This window comes from Meriones unguiculatus, chromosome 9, assembly GCF_030254825.1.
Source record: "Meriones unguiculatus strain TT.TT164.6M chromosome 9, Bangor_MerUng_6.1, whole genome shotgun sequence".
NCBI classification, from domain to species: domain Eukaryota; kingdom Metazoa; phylum Chordata; class Mammalia; order Rodentia; family Muridae; genus Meriones; species Meriones unguiculatus.
In genome coordinates this window covers 19,156,899-19,170,565 of record NC_083357.1, presented here as the reverse complement: position 1 = coordinate 19,170,565, position 13,667 = coordinate 19,156,899, and the positions used below count along the sequence as shown (strand labels likewise).

Sequence of the window (13,667 nt, the reverse complement as noted above, 5' to 3'; positions counted from 1 at the left end):
TGTCTACCTCCAGGCTGCAGCTGTCTGTACTACAATCCCCGTGGGTTGCTGCCCTTGCAGCCTCCTTATCTGCCCTACCCCTCCTGATTATGCCAAGCAGCTCCCAGCTCTTTCTCAATATCTGGGCAATGTTTTTATGATGAAAAGGGAACTGGACACAGCAGTGGGTCCTACCTTTGGAGACATGCAGATGTGAGGATTTTCTTGGTCTTCAGTCATTGTAGGCCATTGTGCAACATGATGGGATCTGGACCTCTGAGTCCTGGATGCCTCTAACACCCAGGCAATTGGGATGCTTCCTCACTCCTAGAGCTGCAAGAGAGGGTATATAGATCATTAGCCACTGTGGACTGCTAAGGTAGCAGGTGTGCATAGTGTTAGCAGGGCTGAAGAGTGTAGGTGGGGTAAGAGTGAGTGAGTCAACAGAAAGAAAATTTTGTGTGTGTGTGTGTGTGTGTGTGTGTGACTTTTTTCAGAAGTCCAGTGCCGGGTGGAAGTCCACTTACAGGGCAGGCATAAATAGCAGGTGCCTGATAAACACAGCTACATTTGCCTGGAGCTCCTGGGACCTACAAGGAAGCAATCTGTGAGTATCTCTGCTTCTCATTTCACTTCCCTATCTTATGTGGAATCTCTTTGTCCAGCTGGGCTGTTTATCACACTGATTTTGAGAAAGTGGGGAAGGGGTTCTGGTTCTGGGTTCTGGATCAGGAATCAAGAGTCAAAGATCAGGGATTGTAGGGAATGGAAGTGGAGGACAGAGTAAAGGGAAAAGATCCTCTGTCCCTAGGACACCTTCCTTGGCTCAGTTGGAAGATGTACTTTCTGAGCTTGGGTAGTATGGATGAATTCTATGTGATGTTTTCTCAGACCTACACAGATAGTATGGAGAATTCAAGTGGAATTTTGTCTTGGTTCCCAATTTCATAAAGAAAGAAAGGAAAAATAAAAAGATAGAGAACTGCCCAGACTTCCCTGGGCTAGGGATTTAAACTCAGGCTGGTGCCAATGGCATAGCAACAAGGACAAACCAAGTTCCCTCTTAGCCTAAAGTCTATTAAACAATATACATGGTCTCTGGTTTATCAGCCAAGATCAGGAAGTGGCACTGTTCTCAATTAACTTTTTCTCTGAAAGCACCGACTGAGTGTCATTGAGCTCTGGGCTGTGGTTTTTGCACACTCCATTTGGTCCTCTAGCTAACCCCAGACTGTCCTGGTTCTGAAAGCCTGAGGGTCTGCTCTCTGAGGCCTCCTTCCTAAGGTGAACAGGTGATAGATCAGAAAGCCTTTCGTCTTGACTCTTCCCCCAAAATGAGGTATGGGGCCCTAAAGTTAAGATGGCTGTAGGTCAAGGAAGGGGCCTTGCTATGACTTGGGCCTGCTCTTCAGTACTGATTACAGAGTCTCTGATAAAACAAGGATAAGGAAGTGGCCTGTGAGCTCATTAAGGCATTTCTAGGAAGTCCCAAGAGATCTGAGGAAATGGTGAATAAGAAAAGGAAAGCTTTAGCCCAGAACCACCAGCAGGTGGAGAAGCACCTCTCTGGTCAGGAAGCCCTGGCAAGCATGTACCCTATTCAGTTAGAGTGAACCCCTTCATCTCCTGTGTGGCCCTTTAAGCTTTGTTCCCAACCACTGTGCTACCCACTGGCTCTTTCCTTCCCTGGATGGAAAGACATTATTATAGGTCAGATCTTGAATGTACCCCAGTATCCCATGGTTGAAGGCATGCAGAGTTGACAGCCTTGTAACACTATTGGAAAGTGTTGGAAATGATGATAAGTTAAGACCTTGAGATACCCTGTGTAGGGAGTGACCAAACTCTTGTACCCTGAAGTCAGGTCTCAGCCAGACTAAGTCCCTCTCAGACAGTGACTGAATATTCTGACAACTGTCTTCTCTAGGTTCCTCCTCAAACCAGCCTCCAATCCGAATAAGCCCACCTGGAATTCCCCCTTCACCAACAAAGCATCTCAATAGCCTTCTAGTTATCTCTGGGTCTCTCCAGCTGCTAACTTGATATCTCTGAAACTCTTTACCTGTGTTCCCTCTGGGTCCTTCATCATGGATTTGGTTGCTTGGTCCAGAAATATCAAGTTGCCTGGCAAGCATGCAGCCACACTCCAACCTGAGCTTGTGCTGGAATCTAAAAGCACTCAGGTTCATTTATGGACCAATGCTGTAAGGTATCAGTGCTGATACCTTAGCCAGAGAGAGGATATAGGCTTAGCCTCATTTGAATTAATACAGCTGCCCTAGTACACAGAAAGAAGGAGGACCAGGAATGAGGACAGTCCTCAGGCACTGTTCTCATGGGGCACCAGAGATGGAAACTACTGTCAACCTTGTCAGAGTGCTAGTCAGGTAGCTCACTCCCTCAAAGGCTAGACCATATGCCCACCTCCATATACTGCTTTTGGAGTCTTACTGTCTTATTGCTCTGGGCCCTCATCAGGGAGGAGGACGTGGGAATGGAAATTTCTCATCTCCAGACTCAGCAGCCACTACTTAATCCCCATCCTCGAACCATCATCACCTCTTTTCTTGTTCTCATCCCTGCAGGCAATGCTGCACCTCCTCTACATGCTTGCCCTGCTGGTACAACCCCTGGGGAGCCTGGGAGCAGAAATGAAGACCCTCTCACAGAGATCAGTATCCAACACCTGCACTCTAGTCATTTGTAGTCCCACAGAGAACAGCCTGCCTGGACGGGATGGACGGGATGGGAGAGAGGGTCCACGGGGAGAGAAGGGTGATCCAGGTAGACCTGGGACCAAGGGCTTGTCCTGGAGGGGAGGGGGAGTATTGGAATGTAAACCAGCCTGAATGTTCAGATACTCCATGATGAACTTGGATGTGCGCTTCCTCCCAGGGGAATGAGTTTCCCCATGGTGTCCATGCTATCTGCCAAACACATGTCTTTTTTGACCTACCATGAGCTTTCTCCCATCACCCAGCTGCCCTGACTCCTCCCTTGGGATCCCTGGATTCTTCTTGTTCAGAGAATGGGTAAACAACCAATATAACCCTGTCCCAGCAGTAAACAATTGTTCATTTTTATTAAAGGGTGCCTATATGGAATGTTAATTAGTTTTAATATTTAAACTCCACTGCACACATGGTGGAGAAAAGCAGGCTCCTATAAACAGTCCTACAAACAGGTTTTGCTGGCAAAACCTGCCTAAGACATTACAAGTGAAGATAAGAATTCGTGTTTCTTTGTACAGCTCTGTGCTCAGATATTTATTTGGAAATCCATTTAATTCTTTCAAAACCCACAAGGAACATACCAAGGTCTCTTCTCAGGTAAAGTAGGGGATGATAAAGTTGAAAGAAGAAGGGCTTCTGCATTAAAAGGATTGGACTGTTAGCTGTCTCTCTGTGACTGTGACCCTCAAGGACACAAAGTCTCAATTTGCCTATTTTCAAGTGAGAATAGGATTTGCCAAATACTCTTTGACAGATGATGGAGCCAAAGATTTTAATTTATATTGAGTCTTCTGGGTGAAGTTCAACGTTCCTGCTGAGCGATTTGGTGTGTTCTCCTGGTTTGCCAGACATAGTAAACCAGTTGACCCTGAAAATACTGACCCTGCAGAGTCTCGTTGGCAAGAGTGGGAAACTTAATAAACAATCAACAAAAATAGTGGGACACACTCTTCTGAGCTGAAGCTTTGATGGGATCAAATACTCTGTTTCTTGCCCGAGTTTGCATTTTGGTTGAAAGGAAGCCACTTAGAATATTGTCTCTAGGCTACATGGGGTAAAGGACAAGAGACAGTATGTCTCAGGTAAGACACAATGTGACCCCATGTATGAATGGGCCGGCTGGGGCTTGAGATTCATCCAGGGGCAGCCACAAGAGGAATGGTACTTGGTGATCTCCATCTCTCTCTTGAGCCCAGTGACATCTGTGTATTAAATGCAGAGTGTTCCTTTCCCACAGTGGTCCTGGAACAGGCTTTATCCCTGTGTATTTCCTGGTCTTTGGTTAGGCCTTGGGTTAAGGAAGCAAACATTGCGACACAGAATGGCTTTTCTTTTTTCTTTCTTTCTTCTTCCTTTTCCTTTCTTTTTCTTTTTGTTCCTCTATTCCAGTAATTCTCTAGTCACTTTTGATCATCTATCATGGATTTTGATACCTGTTGCTCCCCAAAATTTGCTGAAAAGGGCAATTGAAGCTTAAGAGGAGACACCCTTGAGCAGGTGATCTAGGATTGGATCTGAGGGTCACTGTAGTGAGAACTTAGGGTAGGAGATGCTCAACCTGAGTCAAGAAATGTCTACTCCGCCAGGGTGAGTAGTAGATAGATGATGTAGCCCAGCCATTTATCTGTCTATGCTTCATCCCTGGGAAGCAATAAGAAGCCTAAAGTCTTCCAGAAAATTCACAAGTACTCCATCCCAACTGCACTTCTTGCCCTAGGAAGGCCTGTCCTCTCTGGTTTTCAAACATGTAATTTTATCTGTTTTCTCTTCTTTCTAAAATAATCTGCATAAGATTTAGTACCTAAACCTTTTCTATCCGTCCTTTCTCTGAGGGCATGGTATAAAAAGCAGGGGTCTGTGAGAAGAGAAACATGTCACACTTCTTCTTCCTTCACAGTTATTCTTGTCCCATGGTTTGTTACGAGTTCTCTTGAAGACTATACATGCAACAAGGCAAGCTAGTCAAACTAGCCTACTTTTATCAATGTCCCCCTTCCCAACTGTTTTGACTAATCACTCTTCTATATCTAGGTTGGTGTATGTTTTATTATCCATATAAAACAGAACATGGGACATTTGTCTTTCTGTGTCTTTCTTCACATCCATGTGTTTTTCAACAAGTAGATTTTGTTCTTCTTTATGCCTAATATCACACTGTGGATTTATACATTACTCGTTTGTCTACTGGTAGGCACCTAGGCTGTCAGCACACCTTAGCTATGGTGAATGATGCTTCAATAAATGTGAGTTTACAGGTATCTCTGGCTTGTTGATTGCATTTTAACTGGATATATTCCCAGGCATAGTAGGATATATGAATGGTAATTATAGCTCTAGTATTTTAGGAATCCCAACACTATTTTTCACAGCAAATATACTAATTCAATAATTCATTTTCCTATATAAAGCTTCCCTTTTATCCATATCCGCACCACCATTTATTATTTCTGTGTGTATTTGGGGTTTCTGTGCATATATATATGCACATATATATGCATATATGTGGTTTTCAGACAGGTTCTCACTGTAACCCTGACTGGCCTAGAACTTGCAATGCAGTGTAGACCAGGCTAGCCTCAAACTCAGAGCTCTTCCTCCTGAGTGCTGGGATTAAAGGCATGCACTAAAAGACCTGGCTTGCTTTGTTCTATTTTGTAAAAGCTATTCTAACTAGTGCAAAATGGAATTTCATTGTGGTTTTGATTTATATATCCTTGATGACTACTTACAATAGCATTTTTTTCATTTACTTCCTGACCTTTTATTTCTTCTCCTGAGCAGATTATCAGTCTGTTCAGATAAACTTTATACTTTAAAATTAGGTCATTTTCTGTTTTTTGTTGGTTTCTTAATTCCTTACATATTCTAGGTGTCAACAAACCCTTTGTCTGGTGAATGTTTCACAAGTGTCTTCTCCCATTCAGTAGGTTGTCTCTTCACTCTGTTGGTTATTTCCCTTGCTGCATTCTGTGTTTTTTTAGTTTTCTACAGTCTTATTGTTAAGTTTTTATTCCTTTTGTGCTTGGAGCTCTTCACAAACAATGATCAATTAGATAAATAACAATAAACAAGTTAGGATCTGTCCGAATGTTTGAAATGTTTAAAATGTTTGAAAATGTTTAAATAAAAAGTTGGCTGTACTGATACAAACTCCTCATACACTCACTCACACAGGCTTACATACATGTACACAAACATCTACATACTTGCTCTGTGGTCATTGATCAATCAAAGCTGACAGATTGCCTTCTGCTGACACAGTGGCCTTGGGCACAGTGGTAAAGCTCTGCATGGAAGATTGTGGGGCTCTTGGCTTGAAATCACCTCCAAGCCAAGGATATCTATTTCCTATAAGTGGGGACCTAATTTTTATTAAGTGGGTCACCATAGGACCAGGGTGTGTGAATGTAGGCTGTCCATGCACAGTAGAACTTTAAAGGAATGTCAAGGACTTCATCCTATAGACAGCAGTCCTTCCTGAGCCTATAACTGACTTTGGGTCCATTTATTTTTTTTCTACAGGTTTGCCAGGACCTGCAGGGATTGCAGGGATGCCTGGCCCTGCAGGTCCAGTTGGGCCCAAAGGGGAGAATGGCTCTGCTGGAGAACCTGGACCAAAGGGAGACTCTGGACCAGGTGGTGAGCAATAGGTCATGGGATTCAGATGGTAACTCCAGCTGCTGCTTCTGTCATGAGGATGCATAGGTGGTAGGCACAGAGTCTGTCCCAGGAAGAGGGACTGAGGAAGTTCAGAAGGAGGCTCTGGATCTTGTCTCTTTGACCTCTTCTCTGACATGTATCTGATAATCTCCTACTGCCAAAGGAGTTCCGTGCCACTGACTGGGCTAATCCTTTCTTGCCAGGACCTCCCGGACTCCCAGGTTTGCCTGGTCCAGCTGGAAAAGAAGGACTCTCTGGGAAGCAGGGGAACACAGGACCTCAAGGCAAACCAGGTCCCAAAGGAGAGGTTGGGCCCAAAGGTAAGCAAGGGGTATGGTTGGTCTGGGAGGAAGAAAAGAAAAATGACAATGGAGGCCATTGGTGTGATCTGAGGCCTGGTCAGACTGACAGGGTGAATCCAGAGTATTAACACTGTGAGGACCTTGGTTTGCACACCTCGCTTACATCTCTCCACGATGACAGTATTTCTCCATTACTCTCCACAGAGGAAACTGAGGCAGCAAGGAACAGTGTTCTCAACTCTCTAACCAACCCTGTAGTTCTGTGTGAAAAAGCCTACTGCTAAGGAAATGTACACTGAACACACTCTTAGCAGCATTTCTACCTGTTTGTTCCTTCCCCAGGAGAAGTAGGTGCTCCGGGCATGCCGGGATCTGCAGGAACAAAAGGCCCTATAGGCCCCAAGGGAGAAAGAGGTGCCCCTGGTGAACGAGGAGCCCCTGGGATTGCTGGGGCAGCAGGTGAGTGAGGAATAGACATAGAGCTGGATGGAGTTCTGCTGTGCCCCCTTTGAGCTGCCAAGGCCTGCTTCACTTCTTCATCTCATCCATTAAGTCAAAACTGAGCGGTGGAGGCAGTCTGCTTCCAAGGAAGGCAGATGTGGGGCTCCTGAGCCTGCTCATATGTAGGGAGAGGGATATTTTAAGCCACAGGGAGTCATTTTGAAGGGAAGTTGTACACATACAAAGCTGGTTGGCAGATGATAAGGACAGCCACGCACAGAGTGGGCATGAGTCTGAGTTCTGGGAAGAGTCTGCATGTGACAAAGGCACATAGCTGGGAGAAGGATAGACGTTGTACAGTAAGGTGATACATGCTGAAAAATGGACACTCAGCTTAGCCAGCTTTGTTATTGTTGTTTTGTTTTGTTTTGTGGGGTTTTGTTTGTTTTATTTTATTTGTTTTTAATTCCAGGGCCTACTGGAGCCGTGGGTCCACAGGGAGCTCCAGGTTCGAGGGGGCCACCAGGGCTCAAGGGGGACAGAGGGACTCCTGGAGACAGAGGAGCCAAAGGTGAAAGCGGGCTTCCAGGTAAGACAGAAGCCTCAGGTGCTGGGACCCCCACTGGGGTATAGCACCTCATGATTCAGATGGTAACTCCAGCTGCTGCTTCTGTCATGAGGATGTGTAGGTGGTAGGCACAGAGCCTGTCCCAGGAAGAAGGACAGAGGCATGAGTACAGGCAGAACTTGGGGTCAGCTGATAGGCAGGAGGGCCCATTAGGCTCTTGCTTAGCTGTCTAAGTCATGTGGGAAGGCAAACCCAGGTAATTTCTTCATCTGAACATGAGAGAATAGGTGATAACAGCTGATTTCCTGGTTTATAGGCCAGCCTGGAGTATCTAACAACCCAGTTGGTGAGAATTACATAAGGAATGTCTATTTCTATTCTTTCCCTAAGAATGTTGGGATGTCATTATATTTCCTAAATCTTGAGTCAGAATGTCATCTGTTTTGCTCTGCCATCTGGTTCAGGCTTAGTTGAGGTTTAGGGGCTTGTTTAGGGACATAAGAAATTTCTGCACAGAAGCTCAGTATCACGGATCATACTTGTAATCCTAGTACTGGGGATGCTGAGGCAGGAGGATCACTGAGTTGGATGCCATCCTGGGCTACATTAGATCCTGTCTTGAAAATAAACAAACAAGTAGACTGGGGAGATGGATCAGTGTGTGAAGTGCTTGCCATATAGACATGAGCTCAAGAGTTCAGATCCCCAAATGGTGTGTAGGCATGGCAGCCTGCCAGTAACCCTAGCTCTGCAGCGGCAGAGATGCTATCCGTGGAGCAAATTAGCTAGCTGGACTAGTAAAATCACCAAGCCCTGGATTCAAGTGACAGACTCAACCTCATTATCTACAGTGGAAGGTAATGGAGGAAGATGCCCAAATAATTGTTGGGCTATGTGTGTATACACATGTAACATACATGTACATACACACACAATAATTTTTTTTGAAAAAAGAAAACCATTCACAGCAGAGACCATCAATGCCTACAAATGCAGCGCTTGATGGGAGTTAGCAAGCTCCCCACTTAACCCTTACCTTTTTCTGGGGAACAATCTAAATTGTTGTTAGGTTTGCAGCATAATCTTCACATGGTCATTTCTCTTCTTTCCCTCCTGTGAAGACACCGCTGCTCTGAAGCAGCAGTTGGAGGCCATAAAGGGACAGCTACAGCATCTAGAGGCTGCTTTCTCTCACTATAAGGAAGGTGAGTTCCTGGATCCAAACAAAATCTGTCACTGTTGTGGATTCTGAACCTTGTAGTTGAGCTAGGGCTACTCATTTGGCTGAGCTTTGCTCTAGGTATGGGATAGAAATGAGCAGGAACTAATTCTAGGCCTGGACTGGGACTGGAGTAACACATTGAGCATTTATCAACATACATGAGCACATGTGTTATAGGCATACACACAGAATTACAAGCACATAAGATGGATATTGGGTCCTTCTGTGTGCTTTGGATAAATGAGTGGGCATATTCATGTAGCACAAAAAAAGCCTACTCAGGAACAACTCTGTGACAGCATATGAGTCTTGCACTGCCCTGTTCAGGGCTGCTCTTGGTACCATCCTGAGCCCATGCAGAATCTTCCCCAAGATACTCAGAGGAAAGAACAGTGGATCAGGGCCCAGCTTGGACTCTCACCAGTCTCACAGTGTAGGACCGAAGCACAACCCGCTCCAGAGCCCCAAGGGTCTAGTACCTTTTGCAGACTTCCCTGCATGGATGCAAAAGCCACAGAGGTGGGGGCACATTGACTGAAAGATGTGTGACATGCTCTGAAGATGATGCTCTGTGATGTGACCCATCCCTTCAGAGGCAAGGAAGTGGAGAGGGAGTGACTCTGTCTTGTCCTCTCAGACAGTTATCGCTAGGGTCATAATAGCTGCTGTGATTCCTTTTTGGGGTTCACCATTATCCCCACCCCAATTTCCCTGAATATATGCACCTCTCAGACATACTTCATCCCTCTCTCCAGCACTTCTAGGGCTAGGAGACTAAGGACAACCTGGCCTTTGCCCTAACTTTCAGATGCTCCATTCTTTGCTTGCCTGTTCCTTAACCCCAGCACATACTGCAGACACTGGCTGAAAGCCTGTGTTCCTACCACCAGCATGGCTGTGGGCTCACTGCACTGTGTCTTCTGTACCCCCAATGTAATTTTGTAGAAAACGTTGATCAGTTCTACATAGTAACTGACATATGGGCTAAACAAGAAAAGTCAGTGTCCTTTAGGGGCAGCTCTGTGTGTGTGTGTGTGTGTGTGTGTGTAGGCGCGTTCATGAGCAGTGTACCAAGGTACTCATGTGGAAGTCAGAGGACAACTGTATGGAGTCAATTCTCTCCTTCCACCTTTATGTAGGTTCCAGGGATTGAACTCAGGTCACCAGGCTGTATAGCAAGAAGCAAACACCTTTACCTCTGAGCCATCTCACTAGCTCTCCACCTTGTCTTTTTGGAGACAGGAACTCTCACTAACCTGTAGATTACTGATTTAGTGAGATTGGCTGGTCAATGAGGCCTTTCATTCTACCCTAGGATCCACCTGTTTCTATACCCCTGTTTCTGTAACCCCATGTCCAGCTTTTATATGAACATGGTGGGTCCAGACTCAGCTCCTCATACTTTCACTTTGCTCACTGAGCTGTCTCCTCAGCCTATGTCTAAGCTCTGGTGTCAAACTGAGTGAGGTGCCCCACAATCATAGTAACTTGGAACACTGCATTTAACTTCTTTGAGCTAAAGCGCTTTTGTTAGTGTATAGGGAGACCGTTTTATGGGAGTACACTGTTGTGCTAGGACCACAGTCTTTTCTTCATCATCTCTGGTTCTCCAATACCCTTCATCAGAAGTTTTGGATGAGCCTGGCATGGTGGCCCAAGCCTATAAATTCAGCACTTAGAGAGGCAGGCATATCTCTGTGAGTTGGAGGCCAGATACTTCTACTGAGAGAGACCAGATCAACCAAGGCTACACAAAGAAATTCTGTCAAAAAAAAAAAGTTGGGAGTAGGTTCCTGCTCCGACTCAAATTTTTGACAGGCCCAGAACTTTAGGTAGGGGCTGCCACAACTTCAGTCCTCCTTTCCTCCTCTTTCAGCCACACTCTTCCCTCATGGCCAAAGTGTTGGAGACAAGATCTTCAGGACAGCCAACTTTGAAAAGCCTTTTGAGGATGCCCAGAAGATGTGCAAGCAGGCTGGGGGGCAGCTGGCCTCCCCACGTTCTGCTGCTGAGAACACTGCCATAGAGCAGCTTATCTCAGCATACAACAAAGCTGCTTTCCTGAGCATGACGGATGTGGACACTGAAGGAAAGTTCACTTACCCCACAGGAGAGTCCCTGGTCTATTCTAACTGGGCCCCAGGGGAGCCCAACAACAATGGTGGAGCTGAAAACTGTGTGGAGATCTTCACCAACGGCAAATGGAATGACAAGGTTTGTGGAGAGCGACGCCTTGTCGTCTGTGAGTTCTGAGCCACTAGAGGTAGCAGGTGGGACAGTACTTGGCCAACAGCTTAGCAAGTGTGGTGTGGCTGAGACCCCTGTGCTACCAACATCCTAATAAAAAATGACTACATGTCTAGCTTGGGTTCTCTGTAGAAAGCAGCCAAAATGCAGGGCTACACGCAACACATCTCTTAGAGTGTCCTGCATGGCTGCCTTCACATGCTGAAAAGCTCTCGGGGGAAAAAAGAGGTCTTGTCTTACCACTTGCAGGGAATAAAATTGTCCATCTCTATGACCTGTCACAGAATACGATGCCTTCTTCTTGGCTCTGCTGCTTCTCAAATTCTCAGCTGTGTTTGGCCTGGCTGATGGCATCTTTTTAAAACTTTCTCCTCTGGGATTTTCTCCACTATTGCCTGGGGCTTCTGGTGTCTTGGTGGCTCCTGATGGTGGTTTCTTACAAGTCTGCTGTTTTCCTTCATCACCTCATGGGCACACACAGGCCCTAACTCAGTCCTCACTCACTCCAGGTGAGATCAACCTGGCTCTTGGCTTCATATTCCATCTGCAGGTCATTTCTGGTCAGGACTTTTTTTTGATGTCCCCAAACTAAAAAATGGCAGGATAGAACCTCTGGCGGCCTCAAAGCCCAGCAGAGTGACGTGGCACGGAATCACTCTGTTTCCCTATTTGATATCATGGCAACACCATGGCAACGCCTAGGAAAATGTTACTCAAAATCCTTCAGTGGGGCTGAGAAAGACCTCTGCACCATTCTAAACTCATCCGTAATCTCAGGGAGGTAGGAGAAGAGCAGCTGGCCATGCTCATATTCACCTAAGCCTTCTATTGCCAGACAGTTTTGAACATTCCATCCCTCTTGCTTCAAGGATGGCCTAGGTAATACTCCTTAACTCTTTTAAGTTTTTATCTTTTTAATTCTTATGTATAAATGTTTTGCTGCCATATAGGTATGCATACCACACGCATGCCTGTTGACTCTCTGGAACTGGGATTATGGATGATTGTGAGCCACTGTATGGGTGCTGAGAATCAAACCCAGGTCTGCACAAAGCAACAAGCACTCTTACCTGGTGAGCCTTCTCTCCAGCCCCATCCTTCTTATCTTTCAAATGTAGAAAGTGAGGCCCAGAGAAGGGAGAGGACTCATGCAAGGATGACTTGGTATGGTAGCATTTGTGGGTCACAGATAAGTTTTTCCCAACCTCAAAGCTAACAATTCTGAGTGTTTGGTTTATTTTGATGCATTTGTCCAAATTTTAATTATACCTGTATTCAAGAAATGGGAAGGACACCTGGGTGGACCACAGGCCCATTAAAAAAAAAAACATAAATGCCCCATTTTCTAGGCAATACCCTCAGTCTCCTGTTCCAGAGACCAGAGGGAATTGCCCATTCTGTATAATCCTCCCCACCTAAGCTGAATCCCTCTTAGAAATCCCTCATGTATATTATGAGACAAGCCCCAGACTTTCAGACAATATGAAGCTAATAACCAACTGAGATTTTTTTTTTCCTTGTTACTGGGAAAAAAAATTCCTGGCACTTTCTGAAAAACAAGTCAGTTACACAATAAAGAACAAATAACTCTTGGTTCAGAGGTCACACCTAAGTTTAGAGAGGTTCCTTTTACAGTCAGGAGCAGGAAGCAACCGGTACTTGTTTAAAGCCAAAGAGGAACATTTCCTATAAATAGATGGCCCCACGTGTGCTTACGAAGCACTGGGGACAGGCAGGGTCAGGCTGTATTCTTCATGCACCCATGTATCTCTTGCTTACACCCTCCTGCTTCCCGCCTCTAGAGAAGGGGTTCTCAACCTGTGGGGTCTGACCCCTTTGGAGGTTGCCTATCAGATATTTATGTTATAATTCCTAAAAGTAGCAAAATTACAATTATGAAGTAGCTACAAAATAATTTTATGTTTTGAAGTCACCACCACATGAGGAACTGTGTTAAAGGGTCCAACATTAGGAAGGTGGAAAGCCACTGCTCTAGACTGTCTAAGGACAGGAAATGACAAACACAGAGCATAGAGGTAAGATGTACTCCCCTGCTACCAGCCCAAGATTCCTGTGGGTATAAGTCTGCTTGTCTCAGATGCCCACCCTCATCCCAGCAGCTAGGTTTTGAGGAATAAGACCACGCAGCACAGTATTGCCACTGAGATTCCCTTAGTGTTACAAGTCTTTGGAGATCCTCTCAAAGGAACCGTTACCTAGCCAAATAACAATGCCTTGTTTTGTTCTTGTTGTAAGTGTATTTTATTTTTCATGTCTATGATTGTTTTGTCGTTGTGTATGTCTCTGCATCACATATGTGCCTGGTTCCAGCAAAAGCCAGAGAGGGTGTCATATTTCCTAGAACTAGAGTTACAAAATGGCTGTGGGTGCTGCGAATTGAACCCGGTCCTCAGGTAGAGCAGCCAGTGCTCTTACCACTGAGTCATCTCTCTAGCTTTCCCCAGCCTGTTTTTTAACAGCAGGAAGGAAAGAACAATGGAACGTTATGAACAGTC

General features: G+C 45.4%; 2 protein-coding genes across 2 annotated transcripts in view; one reads left to right on the top strand and one right to left on the bottom strand.

Annotated features, from left to right (window-relative positions):
- The window catches only part of LOC132656419 (uncharacterized), a 45,028-nt gene extending 44,715 nt beyond the window's left edge, over positions 1-313 (bottom strand). Inside the window, exon 1 of the mRNA XM_060390922.1 lies at positions 175-313. The gene's annotated coding sequence lies outside the window, so the exon portion shown is untranslated. The remainder of the gene's footprint in view (positions 1-174) is intronic.
- Positions 314-476: 163 nt separating this feature from the next.
- Sftpd (surfactant protein D) lies at positions 477-12,513 on the top strand. The gene is made up of 8 exons (XM_021657788.2): positions 477-586; positions 2,565-2,763; positions 6,234-6,350; positions 6,575-6,691; positions 7,016-7,132; positions 7,587-7,703; positions 8,804-8,887; positions 10,781-12,513. Exons 2-8 carry the CDS (start codon positions 2,568-2,570, stop codon positions 11,155-11,157), a joined length of 1,125 nt encoding a protein of 374 aa, XP_021513463.1. The 5' UTR covers positions 477-586; positions 2,565-2,567; the 3' UTR covers positions 11,158-12,513.
- The last annotated feature ends 1,154 nt before the right edge of the window (positions 12,514-13,667 follow it).

Coding starts and splice junctions, on each gene's coding strand:
- Sftpd (XM_021657788.2), top strand. CDS start 2,568: ATGCTGCACCTCCTCTACATGCTTGCCCTGCTGGTACAACCCCTGGGG. Junction 2,764..6,233: donor GGGAGAGAAGGGTGATCCAG/GTAGACCTGGGA, acceptor TTTTTTCTACAG/GTTTGCCAGGACCTGCAGGG. Junction 6,692..7,015: donor AGGAGAGGTTGGGCCCAAAG/GTAAGCAAGGGG, acceptor TTCCTTCCCCAG/GAGAAGTAGGTGCTCCGGGC.